This window comes from Macaca mulatta, chromosome 19, assembly GCF_049350105.2.
Source record: "Macaca mulatta isolate MMU2019108-1 chromosome 19, T2T-MMU8v2.0, whole genome shotgun sequence".
In the NCBI taxonomy this organism is placed as follows: domain Eukaryota; kingdom Metazoa; phylum Chordata; class Mammalia; order Primates; family Cercopithecidae; genus Macaca; species Macaca mulatta.
This window is the reverse complement of record NC_133424.1, coordinates 56,506,930-56,531,006: the sequence shown is the minus strand read 5'-3', so window position 1 is coordinate 56,531,006 and position 24,077 is coordinate 56,506,930. Positions and strand designations below refer to the sequence as shown.

Below are 24,077 nucleotides of genomic sequence, written 5' to 3'. Positions count from 1 at the left end.
GACTCCACTGATTGTCGGGACTACATTTCCCAGAATCCCCCGGACCCGCCCGCGTGAGCCAAAATGACCACGACTCCACTGAACGTTTGGACTGCGCTCAGAACGCTGAGGGAAAAACGTTCAGAATCTCACCCTTCAGGGAAAGCGCTGGGACTCCGCGGTGATCCTTGACTACGATTTCCGCAATGCCAATGGGGAACGAATCCTATATCTCTGAGCGCCTAGTAGGGAATGTGGACTGTGACCCTGAGGATCGTCCTTCCCTCTCCCTGAGTCCTTGAGCGAAAATACTGAACAGACAGGAATTCCTGAAGTCTAAACTCCTCCCAGGACTACAGGAGCGTTATTGGAAAGCGAGGAGATCCAATCTTCAAGGAATAAACGAGGAATGACTTTTTAGGGGTCAGTAGATGATTGATGATTGATTACTATAAACTGATAATATAAGGCTAAAACTAAAAGTTTAAAGAATGAGCAAGGTACAATGATTTGGGAGAGGCAATGAAGAACAGAGGCGCCAGGCCCTACTCTGGACGCTGTGGTACCACTGGTTTGGCAGGAAAGGGCCAGTGGGGAAGCCTCGTCCTCATGGAAAAGCTATCTTCCTTCATTACACTTTTCGTGGTATTATGTCTACTGAAGAGGTAAAAACACCAAATTTCAGAGAAGGCCGTAAATTGCCCAGTACTTCAAAGCAAGTGTAACTGGTGAAGCGCTTGGCATTGATGTCAGACACCCAATGCCTATGATTTATTTAATGCAGTAGCATTAAGAAGGATCTTATACATAGGGAAAATATTTTATTTTCTCCCTTTATATTTTTTGGTTAAAATATCGTTATTATAGTTAGCAATTTGGAATCTGGCTTATGTTGGTTGATACAAATTAATAATAGAATAAGGCAAAATCAGAAAACAACCCATCTAAAATCCTTCTTCAAGATAACCAGGGGCTGGGTGCGGTGACTCACGCGTGTAATCCCAGCACTTTGGGAGGCCGAGGCGGGCGGATCACAATGTCAAGAGTTTGAGAGCAGCCAGAATATGGTGAAAACCCATCTCTACTAAGAATACAAAAATTAGCCGGGCATGGTGGCGTGTGCCTGTAATCCCAGCTACTCGGGAGACTGAGACAGGAGAATCGCTTGAACCTGAGAGGCGGAGGTTGCAGTGAGCGGATGATCGTGCCACTGCACTCCAGTCTGGGCGACAGAGCAAGACTCCGTCTCGGGAAAAAATAAAAAAAGATAACCAGATTTTTTTCTCCTCATAAACATACATTGGCCTATGTATATTGTTTAGATCTGTGTCCCCACCCAAATCTCACTTTGAAATGTGATCGCCAATGTTGGAGTTGGGGCCTGGTAGGAGGTGATTGGATCATTGGGGAGGTTTCTAATGGTTTAGCACCATCCCCCTAGTGCTGTTCTCCTGATAGAGTTCTCATGAGATCTGGTTGTTCAAAATTGTGTAGCACCTCACTGCTCGCTCTTTTCCTCCTACTGTGGCCATGTGAAGTGCTGGCTCCCTAGTTGCCTTGCAGCATAATTGTAAGTTTCCAGAGGCCTCCCCAGAAGCTGAGCTGATGCTGCCATACTTCCTCTACAGCCTGCAGGACCCTGCATTAGCCAATTAAACCTCTTTATAAATTACCCAGACTCAAGTATTTCTTTATAGCAATGCGGGAATGGACTAATACACACCAATCTATGTTTTTGTTTTTTAAAAAACGAAGTCTCACGTTCTAGATTCATTTTATAAACATTTTCACAATTTTGTTTACACATAAAAACAAGGTTACTATGCTAACCACACAATGCCATACATCCCCCTTCTTTGAAAATTGACTGACTGCTATTTCTATGCCAGTTACAGCTGTATTGTTGCTCTAGTCTGCCCTTCCAAATGACAAAATTCATTGAGATGCCCTATCTTGACCAGGCGCAGTGGCTCACGCTTGTAAACCCAGTACTTTGGAAGGCCAAGGCCAGTGGATTACTTGAGGCCAGGAGCTGGAGACCAGCCTAGCCAACATAGTGAAACGCTGTCTCTACTAGAAATACAAAAAATTAGCTGGGCGTGGCATGGTGGTACATGCGTGTAATCCCAGCTACTCAGGAGGCTGAGGTACAAGAATCACTTGAACTTGGGAGACCAAGATCACGCCTCTGTACTCCAATCTGGGTGACAGAACGAGACACTGTCTCAGAAAAAAAAAATAATAATAAATGGAAGGGAGGGAGGAAGGAAGCGAAATGCACTCCAGCTGAGTGACAGAGCAAGACTGTCTCAGAAAAAAAAAAAAAAAAAAGGAAGAAAGAAATGTAAATCAATCAATATCTTCTAAATAATTTAAAATTATTTTTCCAGAGTTATATTTTTAACATTTTGATCTTCAGCGACTCCAACATTCAAGATTATGTCTTTCTGGATTATGATCAATTCCTCTCCTTAGTGCATGATCTCAAGATGTACCAGATACTAGTTTTTATCCATTAATGGTGCTGCTAAACTTGAACAGTTGATTAAGGTGTTTCTCTCCAGAATTCTGCACTCTAAAATTATTTTTCCCCTAAAAAGTTACTACTATCTGGTGAAAAATTGAGATACTCCAACTTATTCTATGTTTATTTCTTGGCATTATGCTCTAAGAAAAAGCTTTCCATCTATATTATTTATTTGTTTATACCAGTGTGGATTTGTGAATTTCTATTATATTAATGAGTTCACATCTACTACTGTTATTATTTTGATTCTCTGGTTGTCTCAGATTTTGCCAGTAAAATCCTCTTCAAGCAGTCCCCTATTGCCTTCTAGCTCTTCCTGTTCATCATGATATGAGCTCCTTGTGCACTGGTTTACTTTCTGATACTGTGTGCTGTGTGTTCCAAGTTCATTAGGTATTTTTCAAGTTCATTGGGTATTTTCCCTACCCTAGCCATGAGATCAGATATTTCTCCTAGGACTTCTGGTTCCTATTTGTGGAAAATGTAGTTAGAAACAAAGAACTGAGTGCTGGGTGTGATCACTGCTACCTTAGTGTTATTGATTCTTGACCCTCTCAGCTGACAAAACTAGCAAATATATACTTTTTTTTTTTTTTTTTTTTTTGAGACGGAGTGTCGCTCTTATTGCCCAGGCTGGAGTGCAATGATGCAATCTCGGCTCAGTGCAATGTCTGCGTCCCAGGTTCAAGTGATTCTCCTGCCTCAGCCTCCCAAGTAGCTGGGATTATAGGCGTGCACCACCACGCTCAACTAATTTTGTATTTTTTGTAGAGATGGGGTTTCACCATGTTGGTCAGGCTGGTCTTGAACTCCTGACCTCGAGTGATCTGCCCACCTCGGCCCGGCCTTTTTGTTTGTTTTTTGTTTTTTGTGGTAGAGACAGAGTCTCACCATGTTGCTCAGGCTGGTCTCAAACTTCTAGACTCAAGCAGTCCTCTCGCCTCAGTCTTTTTCCACTTTTTATAGTGCTATTGATGTCTACTTGTTATGATCTAGATTGCAATTGGAAAATACATTTTTATAGTGTCAAACTTTTACATTTATCAAGACTTGTTTTGTGGCCTAATATATGGTCTGTCTTGAAGACTGTTTCATGTGCAGTTGAGAAAATGTGTATTCTGTTGAGGGACGGAGAGTTATGTAAATGTCTCTTAGGTTGAATTGATGTATAATGTTCTTCAAATTATCTGTTTCCTTATTTATCTTTTGTCTGGGTGTCCTATGCATTTGAAAGAAAGGTAGGGAGTCTCTATTATTGGAGAGCTGTATATTTCTCCCTTCAATTCTGTCAGTATTTACATTTTATATTTCAGAACTCTGACATTTGGTGCATATATAAGTGTTTCATCTTAGTGAAATGAACCTTTTAGCAATATTAATGTCTCGTTTAACAGTTTTTGACTTAAAATCTAATTTATCTGTTGTTAGTATAGCTACCTGCACTGTTACTTTTTTTACATGGAATACCTTTCTCCATCATTTGCCTTTCATCTATGCATGTCATTAGTTCTAATGTGCAGAGCATATAATTAGATACTGTCTTTCAATCATTTTGACAAACTACATCTTTTTATTGGGAAGTTTCATTAATTTCACTTAAACTAATTATACACAGGTAAGGATTACCATTTTAAATTTGTGTTTTGTATGTCCTATTGTGTTTTTTCCCCTCATTTCCTTCATTACTATTGTCCTTTGTGTTGAGATCTTTTTTTGTAGTGATACATTTTGAATCACTTCTTTTTTCTCTTTTTTTTTTTTTGAGATGGAGTCTCACTGTGTCGCCCAGGCTGGAGTGCAGTGGCGTATTCTCAGCCTACTACAAGACCTCTACCTCCTGGGTTCAAGCAATTCTCCTGCCTCAGCCTCCTGAGTAGCTGGGACTACAGGCACATGCCACCACGCCCAACTAATTTTTTTTGTATTTTTAGTAGAGATGGGATTTCACCATGTTGGCCAGAATGGTCTTGATCTCTTGACCTCATGATCCACCCGCCTCAGCCTCTGGAGGTGCTGGTATTACGGGCATGAGCCACTGTGCCCTGCCTTGAATCACTTCTTATTTTCCTTTGTGCATGTTTCATTGGTATTTTCTTTATAGCTATCATAAGTATAGGCAACATCCTAAAGTTATAACAACGTTTTACATTGATACCAACTTCACTTCAATCACATATAAGAACCCTACTCCTTCACAGCTTCTTCCTTCCCATACTGTTACTGATCTCATAGTACATCTTTACGTATTGTGTACTTATTTACATAGATTGGTAGTCATTTTTATGCATTTGTCTTTTACACTGTATAGAAAATAAAAACTGGGATTACAAACTAAAATTACTATCATAATGTTGTTTGTATTGCTTCATGTACTTGCCTTTAGTATAGATCTTTATATTTTCATATGATTTCAAGTTATTGTCTAAAATCCTTTCATTTCAACTTGGAAGGATTGATTCTCTTTATCAGTTTTCCAGGCTGGAGTGCAGTGGCGCAATCTTGGTTCACTGCAACTTCCACTTCCCAGGTTCAAGCAATTCTCCTGCCTCAGCCTCCTGTGTAGCTGGGATTACAGGTGCCCACTAGCAAGCCCGGCTAATTTTTGTATTTTTAGTAAAGACAGGGTTTCACCATGTTGGCCATGCTGGTCTCAAACTCCTGGCCTCAAATGATCTGCCTGCCTCAGCCTCCCAAAGTGCTGAGATTACAGGCGTGACTGCACCTGGCCCCTTTATCAATTCTTGAATAACTTGTCTACTGGCAATTAATTCTCTCAGCTTATGTTTTTCCTGAAAAGTTATTAATTGATCGCTCATTTTGGAAGTATAGTTTTGCTGAATATAGAATCCTTAATACACCAGGTTTTTTTCCAGCACTTTAATACATCATCTGGCCTTGGAGATTTGCAGAGAAATCCACTCATGATCTTTTTTTTTTTTTTTTTTTTTTTTTTCCTTTTTCCTTTTTTGAGACAGAGTCTCCATCGCCCAGGCTAGAGTGCAGGGGCATGATCTCAGCTCACTGCAATCTCCGCCTCCCAGGTTCAAGCGATTCTCCTGCCTCAGCCTCCCGAGTAGCTGGCACTACAGGTGTGCACCACCATGCCTGGCTTATTTTTGTATTTTTAGTAGACACAGGGTTTCACCGTGTTGGCTAGTCTGGTCTCAAACTCCTGACGTCATGCGATCCGCCTGCTTCAGCCTCCTAAAGTGCGATTATAGGCATGAGCCACTGTACCTGGCCAGAGCCACTGATATTATTGAGGATCTCTTGTACATGACAAGTCACTTTCATGCTGCTGCTTTCAAGGTGTTCCTTTGTCTTTTGATTATAATGTGTCTCAGTGTGGGTCTCTTTGGATTTATCCTACTTGAAAACAATAATTCAGTCGCTGCCAAAATGTGTGATTATTTCTCTTTTTGAGTACATAGTCACAGAAGTTCATGACTGTAGGTCCTTATGGAGATCTCTGGGGAAAAAATTAGTGCTGTAAACTTTTGCAATCTAGCAGGGTCCATCCTTATCCAGAACTGCCCTCCCACCCCATCAAAGGAATTGTGGATTTGTAAACTGGACATGTCTTGGAATTTATTTTTGGGCTGTGAGTCTGCATTAGAGGATTTAAGTTACACTTTGGTTCACTTGAAATAGAAACCTTCTACCTATATAGATTATGTAACAATTTAACAGATTTCTCACAAACTTATTTATTATTATTATTCTTTTTTTTTTTTTTTGAGATGGAGACTCACTCTATCACACAGGCAGGAGTGCAGTGGCACGATTTTGGCTCATTGCAACCTCTGCCTCCTAGGCTCAAGTGATTCTCCTGCCTCAGCCTCCTGAGTAGCTAGGATTACAGGCACACACCACCACACCTGGCTAATTTTTTGTATTTTTAGTAGAGATGAGGTTTCACTGTGTTGACTAGGCTGGTCTAAAACTCCGCCTCAGCCTCCCTAAGTGCTGGAATTACAGGCGTGAGCCACCATGCCCAGCCTCATCAATTTATTTTTTATATTATGGATAACAAGACCAACAAAGGAAGTTCAGCTAACCTGACTTGAAGCCTCCCTCCTTTTTCAAACACAGAGGAAGGATGATAATCTGTAATAATCCCCACCAATTGTGAAAATACACCCAAGTCAAAGTTATACTAGGGAACTCACCAGTGTCCACAAAAGAAAAAGGAAATAAAATCTGTGGTGAAAAATGGCAAAGAACATTAGCCCCACATAAGCTCAGGGTACTAGATATAGAACTAGGTATTTAATATTCAGTGTGGTTGGGAGAAACAGAAATATTAACCAGAAACACAATAAGTCCCACATGTTAACATCATGTTGTAACCAAGTTGATGATGCAGGACACACCAGAGAGCAGATATAGACCCTACCAAACTTTTAATAATTGTAATAGGCAAGTATTTTCTGTTTAACCTGCTGAGTATTCTGTTACAGTTACCTTGGAGATGAGCTATTCTGGTATCTGGTGACAGTTAAAAACCAAAACACACAAAACAAAAAGAAGACTGCAGCCAATAGTTTTCTAATACTATGTGCACAAAAAGTTAATATAACAGGCCTGAGACTGCAAATCCTAGACAGGACTGCTTACAAGACTGGCCTTTAGCTGGTGTTAGGATACATGGAGTTTGAGAGGGTTGCCACCATTTCATAACTGGTAGGCATGGTTCAAGTTATTCTGAACACTTGCTCCCCTTCTTGGAGTCTAGAATCTTGATTTTGGAGGGATGATACCTACATGATTAGTCCCAATAAGAACCTTAGGTACGGGTTGATAATTAACTTCCATTGTAGACATTTCACAAGTACAATCACAATTCAATACTGGAGGAATTGCAACCTGTTACTCCATGCACAAAGGATCTTTACAAATTTATATCTGATTCCCTCCAGATATTATCCAAGAACCTTTTCCCTTTACTGATTATTTGTATCCTGTCACCATAATATAGGCATGAGTACAACTATATTCTGAGTCCTCTTAGCAAATCACAGAACCTGGAGAGATTGTCTTAGGGACCTCCAACCCACTATGCAAATTGAGACAGCATGGATGTTCATAAAGTACCTAGCATCCTGAAAAGATACAGTCTAGAACATTAAGAATAAAAATCAAATCTATCTCTAGTAGACATTTTGCTGAAGAAAGCCGTTTAACCTAATGTACCCAAAATATCACCACGGTGTCTATGAATAGAATGACAATCCTGCTCTGTGTCCTAACTGGTTCCAGACTGTTAGAGGCCCCACTGCTGTCATGCTATTGTTCCCAACCCATACACACCTTTTCTTAAAAGAATCTTTGTTGATTCTTTATGTCCACATGTATACTCCTTTATTTCTATCTCCAGGATTTTTCCACTCCTTCACTTATGCTTAAAGCAAGTTCACATGCATTATGTACGAGGACAGCTGAAGACACTCACCAATTTTTCTCTATATTCAAACTAGAGAACATTTTGTTTTGAAAACCAATTTCCACAATCCTATTCCTTAATTTTGAGTCATGTCATATTATTATATACTTGATACATACCCAAAGAAAAGGAAATCAGTATGTTAAAGTGTTATCTCCACCCCCCATGTTTATTGCAGCACCATTCACGATAGCCAAGAAATAGGCCAAGGTATGTAATCAACCTAAGTGTCCACTGGATGAATGAATAAAGAAAATGTGGCCGGTGGCTCAAGCCTGTAATCCCAGCACTTTGGGAGGCCGAGACGGGCGGATCACAAGGTCAGGAGATCGAGACCATCCTGGCTAACACGGTGAAACCCCGTCTCTACTAAAAAATACAAAAAACTAGCCGGGCGAAGTGGCGGGCACCTGTAGTCCCAGCTACTCGGGAGGCTGAGGCAGGAGAATGGCGTAAACCTGGGAGGCGGAGCCTGCAGTGAGCTGAGATCCGGCCACTGCACTCCAGCCTGGGCGACAGAGCAAGACTCCGTCTCAAAAAAAAAAAAAAGAAAAGAAAATGTGGCAAATATACACATCAGAATACTATGTAGCCATGAAAAACAACAAAATTCTATCACTCACAGCAAAGTAAATGAGCCTTACAGGGCATTATACTAAGTGATATATACCAGGCACAGAATAATAAATACTACATGTTCTCACATATATGTGGAAGCTCAAAAAGTTAATTTCATAGAGGTAGAGAGTAGAACAGTAGTTCTTAGAGGTGAGGAGGCAGGGCGGTAGCCAAAGGTTGGTTAATGAATATAGAAATACAGGCAGGTAGGAGGAATAAGTTCTAGTGTTTTACACCACTACAGGGTGATTGTAATTAACAACGTATTATTTTCAAATAGCTAGAAGAGTTAATTTTAAAGGTTCCCAACACAAAGAAATGATAAATGTTTGAGGTGATGGATACGTTAATTATACTGATTTGATCATTACACATCATATACTTGTACCAACTATCACATGTGCCCCATAAACGAGTACAATAATTATGTGTCATTTAAAAATAATGACAAAAGCATATCAAGATTCAAGCGCCTCTTGTAACGCTTCCCACAGTCCTCACATTTAGATGTTTTCTCTTCCCTGTGGTCTCTTTGTTGGTCTTTAAGACATGAACTGTGTACAATGCTTTTCCCACAGTCCTCACATTGAAGTACTTTTTCTCTTCTATGGAGTCTCTGATGGGTTAGATGAGTTGAGGCCCATCTGAAACCCTTTCCACACTTCTCACATTTGTATGGCTTTTCCCCAGTGTGAACCCTCTGATGGGAATGAAGCTGTGATTTGTCAGTAAATCTCTTCCCACATTCTTCACATTTGAATGGCTTTTCATCACCATGGAGTCTCTTATGATTCAAAATACTTGATGCCCGGCTAAAGCTCTTCCCACATTCTTTACAATTATAAGGTCTCTCTCCGGTGTGGACCCTCTGGTGCATGTCAAGATTAAACTTACTGTTGAAGCCCTTCCCACACTCTTCACATTTATATGGCTTTACTCCAGTGTGGACTCTGCGATGAGAATAAAGTTGTGAATTCTGAGTAAATCTTTTCCCACACTCCTCACATTTGAATGGTTTTTCTCCACTGTGGACTCTACGATGGGTATAAAGTTGTGAATTCTGAGTAAATCTTTTCCCACATTCTTCACATTTAAATGGTTTTTCTCCACTGTGGATTCTCTGATGATTCAAAAGACATGAGGCCCAGCCAAAGCTCTTCCCACATTCTTTACAATTATAGGGTTTCTCTCCTCTGTGGACCCTCTGATGAAAGTCAAGATCCAACCTCCTTTTGTAGCCCTTCCCACACTCCTCACATCTATATGGCTTTTCTCCACTGTGGGCTCTCTGGTGAGAATAACGTTGTGAATTTGTGTAAAATCCCTTCCCACATTCTTCGCATTTGAATGGTGTCTCTCCACTGTGGACTCGCACATGTCTTGAAAGACCTGAGGCCCATCTGAAGCTCTTTCCACATTCTTTACAATTATATGGCTTCTCCCCTGTGTGGTCTATCTGATGCTTATAAAGATCTTGCCTATAAATGAAGCGTTTTCCACATTCCTCACATTTGTACCGTTTCTCTCCTGTGTGAACCATGCGATGACTATTAAGTGCTGATTTCAGACCAAAGCTCTTACCACATATATCACATCTGAATGGTTTCTCTAGCATGTGAACCGTGGAATGCCTATTAAGATTTGCTCTACTACGGAAGCTCTTACAACATGTATCACATGTGAATGGCTTCTCCCCAGTATGGATTCTTTGATGTTCCTGAAGCTGGGAATCATGAATGAAGGCCTTCCCACATTTTTCACAAGCATGAGGTTTCACTCCTGTGTGTAATTTACGATGAACATAAAGTCCTGATCTACGACTAAAGCCTTTCCCACACTGCTCACATTTGAATGGTTTCTCTCCAGTGTGGATTCTCTGATGAATTTGCAGATGTGAGCTCTGATTGAATTCCTTACCACACACATCACAATTATAGAGTTTCTCCCCCATGTGAACTCTCTGATGAATACGAAGAGCTGAGCTATAACAGAAACTCTTTCCACATTCATCACATGTATGAGACTTATCTCTTGACTGTAATTGTTGATGAAGATCAAGGATGGAGACATCACTAAAGAATTTTTTACACTTCCTACCCTCAGAAGGTTTCTGTCTTATGTGAATTATAGATAGTCCTGCATCAACCTGGCAGGGCATATCATCTTGTTTGGAGAACTGAAAGCTGTTTACCATGGAGTCTTGAAACCTGGTTAAGTCACTTGAAATTTGTTCGCAGTTTTGATGACTGAACAACCCTTCATGTGTTCCTACTTCTGGAACAGTCTCCATCTCAGTTTGGATCTTGTCTCCTATAATGACACAGAATTAAGAGATGTGGGCAAGTAAAGCCTTTATTCAATGTTATCAAGATTTCATACTTAGGACACAGCCTGAAATTGTATTAAATACAGGGAATGTTCAGATTGTGTTTTCCTTTTTTTAAGAGAGTGTCTCCCTCTGTCACCCAGGCTGGAGTGCAGGGACACGATCATGGCTCACTGCAGCCTTGACCTCCTGGGCTCAAGTGATCCTCCCACGTCCACCTCCTGAGTAGCTAGGACTACAGGTACATACCACCATGACTAGCTAATTTTTACATTTTTTTTGAAGAGACGAGGTCTTGCTACATTGCCAAGGCTGGTCTTGAACTCCTGGCCACAAGTGATACTCCCATCTTGGCCTCCCAAAGTGCTAGGATTACAGGCTTGAGCCACTGTGCCCAGCCAATGTGTTTTTCAAGTACACTATGGACTCTCGTTTGCATGAGACCAATTCAGAACCACACCAAGTGTCAGATGTGAAATACTTGGTAGAAATAAAACCTTACATGGTAAATTATGTAACTAATAAATTATGTAAACAGTGAAGTATGAATCAAATGTGAACTTTAAGGAGAAGCCACAACATCATCAAAACTTTGTATATTTTAGTTTGTATTGCATATCTTTATGAAGTACAGAAATTATCCTAAGTCACAAAGAGGCCTGGGTGATATCCTCAGCATCTGACAGGCAATCTCTCGGTCCTAAAATGTCATGCCTGAGGAGAGTGTCTCTGTTTGCCTGGAGGCAAACAAATATGAGGTTTCACTCCTGTGTGTAATTTACGATGAACATAAAGTCCTGATCTACGACTAAAGCCTTTCCCACACTGCTCACATTTGAATGGTTTCTCTCCAGTGTGGATTCTCTGATGAATTTGCAGGTGTGAGCTCTGCAAAATTAAAGCATCATATATGAAGGGAAGTGCTATCTCCTGGCAGGAGACCAACCAGCACAAAAATAAAGCATGAAACCACCAAAGCTAAGAAACCTCACAGAGTCCATTGCACACCCCAGCCACCTCCACCGGAACAGGCACTGATATCTATGGTTCAGAGACCCACAGACAGTTCATATCACAGGACTCTGTGCAGACAGCCCCCAGTACTAGCCCAGAGCTGGGTAGACTTGCTAAGTAGCTAGACCCAGAATAGAGACAACAATCACTACAGTTTGGCTCACAGGAAGCCACATCCATAGGAAAAGGGGGAGAGTACTACATCAAGGGAACACCCTGTGGGACAAAAGACTCTGAACAACAGTCTTCAGCCCTAGACCTTCCCTCTGACAGAGCCTACCCAAATGAGAAAACCAACTCTGGTAATATGACAAAACAAGGCACTTTAACATCCACCAAAAAATCACACTAGTTCACCAGCAATGGATCCAAAAAAAGAAGAAATCCCTCATTTACCTGAAAAGGAATTCAGGAGGTTAGTTATTAAGCTAATCAGGGAGGCACCAGAGAAAGGCAAAGCCAAAAAGGATACAATAAGTGAAGGGAGAAATATTCAAGGAAATAGATAGCTTAAAAAAAACCAATACAAAATTCAGGAAATACTGGACACACTTATAGAAATGCAAAATGGTCTGGAAAGTCTCAGCTATAGAATTGAATAAGTAGAAGAAAGAAATTCAGAGCTTCAAGACAAGTTCTTTGAATTAACCCAATTCAACAAAGACAAAGAAAAAAGAATAAGAAAATATGAACAAAGCCTCAAAGAAGTATGGGATTATGTTAAATTACTAAACCTAAGAATAATCAGTGTTCCTGAGGAAGAAGAGAATTCTAAAAGCTTGGAAAACATATTTGGGGAAATAATAGAGGAAAACTTCCCCAGCCGTGCTAGATGCCTAGACATCCAAATACAAGAAGCACAAACAATGCTTGGGAATTTCATTGCAAAAAGATCATTGCCTAGGCACATTGTCATCAGGTTATCCGAAGTTAAGACGAAGGAAAAAATCTTAAGAGCTGTGAGACAGAAGCACCAGGTAACCTATAAAGGAAAACCTATCAGATTAACAGCAGATTCCTCAATAGAAACCCTACAAGCTAGAAGGGATTGGGGCCCTATCTTCAGCCTCCTCCAACAAAACAATTATCAGCCAAGAATTTTGTATCCACCAAAACTAAGCATCATATATGAAGGGAAGATACAGTCTTTTTCAGACAAATGCTGAGAGAATTTGCCACTACCAAGCCACCACTACAAGAACTGCTAAAAGGCGCTCTAAATCTTGAAACAAATCCTGGAAACACATTAAAATGGAACCTCTTTAAAGCATAAATCATACAGGACCTATAAAACAAAAACATATTAGAAAGCAAAAACAAAAAAATTTAAAAACCAAAGTACACAGGCAACAAATAGCAAGATGAATGCAACGGCACCTCATATCTCAATACTAACATTGAATGTAAATGGCCTAAATGCTCCACTTAAAAGATACAGAACTACAGAATGGATATGAGCTCACCAGCCAACCATCTGCTACCTTCAGGTGACTTACCTAACACATAAGGAGTCATATAAACTTAAAGTAAAAGGGTGGAAAAGGCATTTCATGCAAATGGACACCAAAAAATGAGCAGGGGTAACTATTCTTGTATCAGACAAAACAAACTTTAAAGCAACAGCAGTTAAAAGAGACAAAGACAGGCATTATATAATGGCAAAAGGCCGGCCGGGCACACACGCCTGTCATCCCAGCACTTTTGGAGGCCGAGGCGGGCAGATCACGAGGTCAGGAGATCGAGACCATCCTGGCTAACACGGTGAAACCCTGTCTCTACTAAAAAAATACAAAAAAATTAGCCGGGCAGGGTGGCGGGCGCCTGTAGTCCCAGCTACTCAGGAGGCTGAGGCAGGAGAATGGCGTGAAACCGGGAGGTGGAGCTCGTAGTGAGCTGAGATCTCGCCACCACACTCTAGCGTGGGCAACAGAGCGAGACTCCATCTCAAAAAAAAAGAAAAGAGAATTCAGCAAAGTTTCCGAATATAAGATTAATGTACACAAATCAGTAGCTCTTCTATACACTGCCAGCAACCAAGCAGAGAATCAAAGCAAGAACTCAACCCCTATTATAATAGCTGCAAAAAAAAATAAAATACTCAGGAATATACATAACCAAGGAGTCAAAAGACCTCTACAAGGAAAACAACAGAACACTGCTGAAAGAAATCACTGATGACACAAACAAATGGAAACACATCTCATGCTCATGGATGGGTAGAATCAATATTGTGAAAATGACAATACTGCTAAAAGCAATCTACAAATTAAATGCAATCCCTATCAAAATATCACCATCATTCTTCATAGAATTAGAAAAAACAATTCTAAAATTCATATGGAATCAAAAAAAGAGCTCACAGAGCCAAAGCAAGACTAAAGCAAAAAGAACATATCTGGAGGCATCACATTAACTGATTTCAAACTATACTATAAGACCATAGTCACCAAAATAGTGTGATACTGGCATAAAAATAGGCACTTAGACCAAAGGAACAGAATAGAGAACCCAGAAATAAACCCAAATCCTTACAGCCAACTGATCTTCGACAAAGCAAACAAAAACATAAAGTGGGGAAAGGACACCCTTTTCAACAAATGGTGCTGGGATAATTGGCTAGCCACACGTAGGAGAATGAAACTGGATCTTCATCTCTCACCTTATACAAAAATCAATTCAAGATAGATTAAGGACTCAAATCTAATACCTGAAACTATAAAAACTGTAGAAGATAACATTGGAAAAATCCTTCTAGACATTGGCTTAGGCAAGGATTTCATGATCAAGAACCCAAAAGCAAATGCAATAAAAACAAAGATAAATAATTGGGACCTAATTAAACTAAAGAGCTTTTGCACAGCAAAAGGAACAGTCACCAGAATAAACAGACAACCCACAAAGTGGGAGAATATCTTTACAATCTGTACATCTGACAAAGAACTAATATCCAGAGTCTACAACAAACTCAAACAAATCAGTAAGAAAAAAACCAAACAACCCCATCAAAAAGTGGGCTAAGAACATGAATAGACAATTCTCAAAAGAATATAGATATATGGCCAACAAACATATTTTTAAAAAACTCAAAATCACTAATGATCAGGGAAATGCAAATCAAAACCACAGTGTGATACCACCTTACTCCTGCAAGAATGGCCATAATCAAAAATCAAAAAACAGTAGATGCTGGTGTGGATGTGGTGATAGGGAACACTTCTACACAGCTGGTGGGAATGTAAACTAGTACAGCCACTATGGAAAACAATGTGGAAATTCCTTAAAGAACTAAAAGTAGAACTACCATTTGATCCAGCAATACCACTACTAGGTATCTATCCAGAGGAAAAGAAGTCATTACGCGAAAAAGATACTTGCACACGCATGTTTATAGCAGCACAATTCAAAACTGCGAAATCATGGAACCAACACAAATGCCCATCAATTAACGAGTGAATAAAGAAACTGTGGTATTATATATGATGGAACACTACTCATTCATAAAAAGGAATGAATTAATAGCATTTGCAGCAACCTGGATGAGACTGGAAACTATGATTCTAAGTGAAGTAACTCAGGAATGGAAAACCAAACATCATATGTTCTCAATGATATATGGGAGCTAACCTATGAGGATGCAAAGGCATAAGAAGGAGACAATGGCCTGTAATCCCAGCACTTTGGGAGGCTGAGGCAGGTGGATCACAAGGTCAGGAGATCAAGACCATCCTGGCTAACATGGTGAAACCCCGTCTCTACTAAAAATATTTTAAAAATTAGCAGGGCATGGTGGCAGGCGCCTGTAGTCCCAGCTACTCGGGAGGCTGAGGCAGGAGAATGGCATGAACCCGGGAGGTGGAGCTTACAGTGAGCAGAGATCGCGCCACTGCACTCTAGCCTGGGCGACAGAGCGAGACTCCATCTCAAAAATAAAAAATAAAAAAAAAAAGAGACAATGGATTTTGGGGACTTGCAGGAAAGAATGGGAGGAGGGGAAGAGAGAAAAGACTACAAATATGTGTAGTATATACTGCTCGGGTGATGAGTGCACCAAATTCTCACAAATCACTAAAGAACTTACGTAACCAAATACCACCTATACTCCAATAACTTACAGAAAAAATTTTTAAAAATAAAAATTTTAAAAAAAGCTCCAAGACAAGTCAGAGAGAAGGCATAGTACTCAGTGTGGTCATAAGAAAACCCTTAGAAGTTTCCATGGGATGTGGGTAAACTGCATGTACCTAAAAATAGTATCCCAACAAGTAATCCTAAGAAAGTTCTAATTAGATAGGCAGCCATCAAAAGACAGAAACATGTTCTGCAATAGCTCTCATTCACTCTAGTTTGTGTATTACTTATTAACCATCTATCTCCATGATTCCTGGAGACACTGAAGTTCCCCTCATCCATTAATTTATTTATCAGGATAACAATTAGATACCTGCCATGTACCAGAACAATACCTTCTAGCCTGTGAATAGATAGCCATGAGCAAAACAGCTAAAATTCCTCCTCTTAGATATCACATTCCTGGGGGTAAAGGTGACAGGTAAACAGAAATACATAAAACACAGTGCAAGACAGCACAAGAAGAAAAAAATAGAACTGTGTTTTGTTTGATTTTTTGAGACAGAGTCTCACTTTGTCACCAAGGCTAGAGTGCGGTGGAGCCATCTCGGCTCGCTGCAACCTCCACCTCCTGGGTTCAAGTGATTCTCCTGCCTCAGCCTCCCGAGTAGCTGAGACTACAGGCACACGCTACCACAGCTGGCTAATTCTGTATTTTTAGTAGAGATGGGATTTCACCATGTTGGCCAGGCTGGTCTCGAATTCCTGACCTCAGTGATCCACTTGCCTTGATCTCTGAAAGTAGTGGGATTATGGGCGTGAGCTACAGTGCCTGGCCTAGAACAGTATTTTAAATACAGTAGCTGGAAGTGGCCTCTCTAAAACTGAACAGAGACTTGAATATACTTAAAGAAGAAGCCAGAAAGTTTTGAGGTGAAAGAGTATTCTGATCAGAGAGAAGAGCAAGTAAGGGCTCTCGAGGCAGAAGCTTCAGTAGTAGACAGAACAATGATTCATAAAAGATGTCCACATCCAGTACCCAAGACCTACAAACATGTTATATTACACAGCAAGGGGGACTGGGATTGCAGATGCAATTAAGGTCACTAATCAGCTAACTAGAAAGTGAGGTCATTGTGGATCATCCAGGGGTAACCAACACAATCATAAGGAACCTGAAAGGCAGGAGACGGAGGCATAAGAAGAGTGGCAGAGTGAGCATGACTATGGAAGAAGGATCAGAAATGCAAAGTAGCTGCCTTTGAAGATGGAGGAAGGGAAACAAGAGCCAAGGAGTGCCTAGAGACTGGTAAACCAAAATAAAGGCTTCTCCCCAAGAGCATCCAGGAAGAAACAAACACCTACAGACACCTTGATAATTATCCAGTGAGATGTGTCAGACTTCAGGCCTAAAGAACAGAAAGATAATAAATTTTTGTTGCTTAGTCGAGTAAATGTGTGGTCATTGGTTACTACAACAGGCAATACAGTGTCTTTGGCAGGTTGGAGAAACAGTATGAAGGACAGTGTGGCTGGAAAGACAAGGCAAAAGGGAGAGGACAGGAGATGTAGTCAGAGAGGTGGTGGGGGATGAACAGCATATCACATGGTCTCTAAAGGGCACTTAAAACACTTGTAACTTAAGTAAACATAAGCAGCCAGAAAGGCTTTTGAACCGAGGAATGGAAATCTGACTTACATTTCCTAAGGAACACATTGGCTGCCATGTGGAAAACAGATGTCAGGGTGGGAAAAGTGGGAGCAGGGCAACCAGCCGAAAGTTGGCTATAATAATTCAGGAAAGAAGTTTGGCTATTTAGACTAGGGCAACAGAGCTGGGAAACAGACAGAAGTAAAACAGACGGGAGAGTCATGCACAAGGACACACAGTTGCTTGCTTCTTACCTAAATTCCCTTCTCTTTGGGTTACTGTCTCCATCATCCAAAACTTTTCTTCCTTTAGGAAGTGGAAAGTATCTCTGTGGAGTGGTTGATGCCCTGTGAACATGAAAAGTCATGTGCTTAATGCTAATACATCCTAGAAAAAAATCGAATAAGTAAAATTTACTAGAAACTTAGGTTCCCAATGCATACTCAAACTTGAACACTCCAAGATACAAAGCCACTCCTGGTCCTGACGTTCCCTTACAAAGAGCGCCTGTCCTCACCTACTGAGAGCAGGTTCCTGAAGTTCTCCAGCATCACTTCTCGGTACAGTTTCCTCTGGGCAAGGTCCAGCAGCCTCAGCTCTTCCTCACTGAAGACCACAGCCACATCCTTGAAAGTCACTGCCTCCTACAGCATCAAACATATGCAACCTCAGTCTCATGACCAATGACTACTGAGAGAGGGGTGGAACAGAGCAAACATAGGGGAGGGAAGACAAGCTGTTTTGGATCTTGACAAACATAGGTCAACACATAGATTTCCTTTTTTATTTTTTATTTATTTATTTATTTATTTATTTTTGAGACAGTCTTGCTCTGTTGCCCAGGATGGAGTGCAGTGGCGTGATCTTGGCTCACTGCAACCTCCGCCTCTTGAGTTCAAGTGATCCTCCCACTTCAGCCTCCTAAGTAGCTGGAATTACAGGTGCCCACCACCATACCTGGCTAATTTTTGTATTTTTAGTAGAGATGGGGTTTCACCACATTGGCCAGGCTGGTCTCAAACTCCTGACCTCAGGTGATCCACCTGCCTTGGCCTCCCAAAGTGCTGGGATTACAGACATGAGCCACTGCGCCCAGCCAACTCATAGATTTTCTACTCATTCTATCTGTATCCTGACAATGATGGATTTTCTTGAGCTCCACCAGAAGTTCAATGATGGAAAAGACCTCCTGTAGGTTTACTTTGTGCACTTACTGAGTCTCCTTGTAAGTAACCCTGTAGGACTCTAAATGCAACATCCTGGGATACACATATATAGGTTTCAATGAATCTTGCCAACTGCCCCAGTAACATTTAGCAATTCAGTCCCAGTCTTGTCTGATAATTCCCATTGTTCTCATACTTGAACCCTGAATGTTATAATTTTTCTTTAATATCTGCCACCAAACGAACAAGCTTGTGGTATCCTGTGTGGGACAGCTATGCAGTACATCCTCTGTACTCTCAAGGCATAAACTACATACATTAATTGCAGCATTGATCTATGATCTGCAGACAGTGTGCCTAGGAGCACATCCCAAGGCTCTGTGCCTTCCTGGTCACATGACCTTGGACCAGTTCACCTATTTATTCCCTCTCTAACAATTTTCATATTGTAGTTTTTTCAGTGATTAAACAAGGAAATACATGGAGCATTGGGAAAGTTGATCAGTACAGACTAAATACCTAATAAACACTAGCTTTTTAAAATTATTTTTTATTATTACTGTCATTGTTGCCATCCATTTTATCTCATTTCATGTCTGCACAGTATTCCAAAGAATTGATAATCTATTTTTTTTGTTTTGTTTTGTTTTGTTTTTTGAGACGGAGTCTCGCTCTGTCTCCCAGGCTGGAGTGCAGTGGCGCGATCTCGGCTCACTGCAAGCTCCACCTCCTGGGTTTACGCCATTCTCCTGCCTCAGCCTCCTGAGTAGCTGGGACTACAGGCGCCCGCCACCGCGCCCGGCTAATTTTTTGTATTTTTAGTAGAGACGGGGTTTCACCGTGGTCTCGATCTCCTGACCTTGTGATCCGCCCGCCTCGGCCTCCCAAAGTGCTGGGATTACAGGCGTGAGCCACCGCGCCCGGCCGATAATCTATTTTTATCTACTCTAAATAATCTTTAGGCCGGGCGCGGTGGCTCAAGCCTGTAATCCCATACTTTGGGAGGACAAGACGGGTGGATCACGAGGTCAGGAGATCGAGACCATCCTGGCTAACACAGTGAAACTCCGTCTCTACTAAAAAATACAAAAAACTAGCCGGGCGAGGTGGCAGGCGCCTGTAGTCCCAGCTACTCGGGAGGCTGAGGCAGGAGAATGGCGTAAACCCGGGAGGCGGAGCTTGCAGTGAGCTGAGATCCGGCCACTGCACTCCAGCCTGGGCGACAGAGCGAGACTCCCTCTCAAAAAAAAAAAAAAAAAAAAAAAAAAAAATTCTTTAATTTTATATATGCTTATTAATACCAATACTGTAAAAAAAATTTTGGGTAGATTTTGCTCCTGTTTATTTAAAATAATTTTAAATGAAAATTAAAATGTCAATAAATAGGCATATTTAAAATTGTGATCATATAATATCAGGTCTCAATTTTTTACCAAACTCTGATCTTTCAAGAGGATACATGTACACTGATTTGTCTTACCATAATCAAGAGCAGGTTATCAATTTTCCCATGATTTTTATAATCATATTAGGAAGAATTTAACAGTTTCACTTATTTGATTATAAATAATACCATCACCTTTTCAAATATTTATTGGCCATCTCAATTTCTTCTTTTAAACTTACCTGTTAATGCCCTTTATTCATATTCCTTTGGATTTTCTTTTTCTATTCTGTACGTAAGATTCTTATGTTGGATTTTATCTTTTTTAGATATACAAGTAGTGAATATTTTCGCTCTAGGCTGTTATATTTTCTGATAACATTGTGTGCGGTATCCTTTACCATACTGAAAGTAAAGATTTTCTATCATGACTATGGTTATCACTGTCTTTGAGTGCCTGGAGCATTGGGTCCATCTGAGTAGGTGTCAAGTCAGGAAGAAAGGTCACCCCGAAATGGTGCCTGGAAGGAGCAGTGCCACGTGTGGATGCTGGCTCTCAGGTTGGCACAACACAACAGGCTATAACTGCTTAACTGCAGCTTCACACAAGGATTATTGGAGGTGTTCACACAGGAGGAGCTAGATTCTGTTTCTCCCATGCTATATCTCTGTTGTACTCCCTAAGTCTTCCCAAGACTGAGAAGAACATCTGAGAATACGAGTAGTCAGATGAAATACGGTCAGGCACGGTGGCTCACACCTGCAATCCCAGCACTTTGGGAGGCTGAGATGGGTGCATCACCTGAGGTCAGGAGTTTGAGACCAGCCTGGCCAAGATGGTGAAACACCATCTCTACGAAAAATACAAAAATTAGCCAGGTGTGGTGGTGTGTGCCTGTACTCCCAGCTACTCGGGAGGCTGAAGCAGGAGAATTACTTGAACTCGGGAGGCAGAGATTGCAATGAGCCAAAATCAGGCCACTGCACTCCATCTTTGGTGACAGAACAAGACTCCATCTCAAAAATAAAAAAGAAATTTTAACAGCAAGAGAGGCAAGCTGTATTCACCTTCAACGTGTTCATTTTTCCTCCTATTTCAGGGAATATTCAGAGTCCTGAGTGATGCAGTCCGAGGGAAAGCAGAATCCTGCCTGGAAAGTACCAGGGAAAGCAGAGAAAGAGACATGAAAGTGTGGCCAGGGATGCCGTCCGCCAACACGAATGTGTATTGTAAATGAACACATGAATGTTCACAACAGCATCATTCATAGTAACCCAAAACTGCACACCAACAAATGCCCTCCTATGAGTACAGGGATAGACAAATTGTGGCCTATTCTTACAATGGAATCTTATTTGGAAATTAAAAGGAATGAAGTACTGTTTATGCTACACCACACATGAACTTTGGAAACATTATGCTAAGTAAAAGAAGCCAGTCACATAGGAAGGCCCACATATTGCATGATCTATTTCTATGAAGTTCCAGAGTAGGCAAGTGTATATAATGAGAAAGTAGGTAGGTGATCTCTGCATATTTGAGGTGAGAAAGAGGATTAACTATAAGTAGGCATAAGGAGTCTTAATGGGGGATGAAAATGATTTAAACTGAATTATGGTGATGTTTATTCCACTCCACAAAGTTCCTAAAAATCATTAAAGTGTCAAGCGTGGTGGCTCACACCTGTAATCCCAGCACTTTGGGAGGCCAAGGCGGGCAGATCACAAGGTCAGGAGATCAAGACCATCCTGGCTAACACGGTGAAACCCCGTCTCTACTAAAAATACAAAAAATTAGCCAGGTGTGGTGGCGGGTGCCTGTAGTCCCAGCTACTTCGGAGGCTGAGGCAGGAGAATGGCGTGAACCCGGGAGGCGGAGCTTGCAGTGAGCCAAGATCGCGACGCTGCACTACAGCCTGGGTGACAGAGCGAGACTGTCTCAAAAAAAAAAAAAAAAATCATTAAAGTGTACACATGAAATAGGTAGATTCTACGATATATAGAATACACCTCAATAAAATTGGACAAAGTATTGGTAATTGTTAATCCACATGTCATTTAACTTAATAAGACTGGATTCTGCATCCACACTAATAGAATATTTATAGTTGAACGAATGAATAAGCAAATGAAGGAGGAGGGGAAGCTCACCTTTACAGGAGAATGTGCACTAATAAATGTATTTCTCCTTAAAAATTTTTATTTAACTAAAAAATTAGGGAGTGTATATTGAGAGCAACTTGAATCTGTGTTCCTGGGGTTAAAAAAAAATTCAAAATAATAACTTTACAATGCAGAAATCTGACAAACATGACTTTGGCCAAGTGAAAAAAGTTGAGATCACCAATGAAGTGACAAACTGACATACGCCCCTGTTATGTTGCAATAAGAAATTTACCACTTCAGGCTGGGCACGGTGGCTCATGCCTGTAATTCCAGCACTTTGGGAGGCAGAGGCGGTTGAATTACCTGAGGTCAGGAGTCTGAGACCAGTCTGGCCAACATGGTGAAATCCCGTCTCTACTAAAAATACTAAAATTAGCTGGGTGTGGTGGCAGGCACCTGTAATCCCAGCTACTTCGAAGGCTGAGGCAGGAGAATAGCTTGAACCCGGGAGGTGGAGGTTGCAGTTAGCTGAGATCGTGCCATGCACTCCAGCCTGGGCGACAAGAGCGAAACTCCGTCTCAAGGAGAAAAAGAGAGAGAGAGATTTACCACATCTGTGGTATTCCCGCAAAAAAAGATGCATATATTGAAGTTAAACATGAAATACATCAGAAAACTCAAAATGAACATCTTTGACCCAAATAACTTCATCTATACTCTTCAAAAATAACAAGGATAAAATATCAAGAAAAAAAGATGAAAGCTATGCTATTTTTCGAGATTAAAGACTAGAAAAACCTGACAACTGAAAGCAACACCCATGCCCTAAGACACATTCTATACACACTCGGTTGGGGTGAGCATCTCTGTCAAAGAAAAAAGCCAAGGATCACTCACGTAGAGCTTTGCCGTCAGAAGCCAAAAAGTCCTTCCCTGCAGCTCTTTTGGAAAGGTAGGGCTGGGTAAGGAGAAGGCTGTGAAACACCCTGACCGTGGTCGCCGTGCGCCATAAAAGTTAAATGTGCCTCTTCCTTCATGGAAGTGGACGCAACCCTCGCTTTCCTAAAAAAGGTCAGAAGGCGTCCAGAATCATCCAGCGTCCTGCAGGGATCAGGGAGAAGGGCCGGTGCCCCTGCAGCTGGAGCTCTCACCCCACCCGGGGACCGGCTTTGTGGGAAATTAACAAGAGACCACCAGTCACCAAGTGACAGGGGTTGCTTTAAGGCTGTCATTTGTGTTACCTCTTCCAGTTCCCAAAACGATTCTATTAGGATGTTCCTAAAGTCCCCATCTTAAAGAACAGTAACGGTAGACCCAAGGAGATTAACATCCTAACGTTTTATCGCGAGGACGTGGCCACGCGCGTGGGGTGCAGGGAGGCGGAGTGGGCGAGCTCAGAGCCCCGGAAACCCTAAAACCTGGCGAGACGCAACCCGACAAAGTCCCAAACACCCCGGGGACGCGAGGACAGCCCCAAGCCCAAGAAGGCTCCACTGACTAGAACGAAAACAGCCGCCCTCGCCCCGCCAAACCTCTGCTGTCCGACGGGGTTTCTTTTCCCCTAATTCGATCACCAGTTGGTTGAGGATCCAATGCGTAGGTCCAGGAAATTCAGAAGGGTCCGGCGGAACTGACCCAAACCACCAGGGACAAAACTGCAGCAACCTTACAGTCCCGGAGCGGAAGTGCCCTCTACTCCACAGAGCGTCTGGACTCCACTTCCCAGAATTCCTGAGCCAAACTGACCGCGGCGACCCCGAGCGTCTGCACTACACTTCCCAGAATTCCCTGGGAT

The 24,077-nt window shown here is 41.4% G+C and overlaps 1 protein-coding gene and 1 long non-coding RNA gene across 5 annotated transcripts; one reads left to right on the top strand and one right to left on the bottom strand.

Annotated features, from left to right (window-relative positions):
* The first annotated feature begins 60 nt into the window (after window positions 1–60).
* Window positions 61–4,843, top strand: LOC114674060 (uncharacterized). Its single transcript, XR_013410796.1, has 2 exons — window positions 61–644; window positions 4,272–4,843. It is a non-coding gene; the product is annotated as an uncharacterized LOC114674060 (long non-coding RNA).
* Window positions 4,844–6,755: 1,912 nt separating this feature from the next.
* Window positions 6,756–23,997, bottom strand: ZNF225 (zinc finger protein 225). 4 transcript variants are annotated; one of them, XM_077983235.1, is made up of 6 exons: window positions 23,815–23,997; window positions 23,180–23,344; window positions 21,245–21,327; window positions 18,144–18,270; window positions 17,881–17,973; window positions 6,756–10,877 (listed from the first exon to the last, which is right to left on the bottom strand). In XM_077983235.1, exons 3-6 carry the CDS (start codon window positions 21,257–21,259, stop codon window positions 8,992–8,994), a joined length of 2,121 nt encoding a protein of 706 aa, XP_077839361.1. In that variant the 5' UTR covers window positions 21,260–21,327; window positions 23,180–23,344; window positions 23,815–23,997; the 3' UTR covers window positions 6,756–8,991. The 4 variants fall into 4 exon arrangements, with proteins under 4 accessions (XP_077839361.1, XP_002801320.3, XP_077839362.1 ...); XM_002801274.4 differs by lacking the exon at window positions 23,180–23,344; XM_077983236.1 differs by lacking the exons at window positions 23,180–23,344; window positions 23,815–23,997 and adding an exon at window positions 22,646–23,154.
* Window positions 23,998–24,077: the final 80 nt, after the last annotated feature.

What these genes read in the sequence shown, in the direction of transcription:
- ZNF225 (XM_077983235.1), bottom strand. An exon ending in CAGGAACCTGCTCTCAGTAG is followed by an intron (nt 17,974 to 18,143) that starts GTGAGGACAGGC and finishes TCATGTTCACAG; the next exon opens with GGCATCAACCACTCCACAGA. An exon ending in CCAAAGAGAAGGGAATTTAG is followed by an intron (nt 10,878 to 17,880) that starts GTAAGAAGCAAG and finishes GTGTCATTATAG; the next exon opens with GAGACAAGATCCAAACTGAG.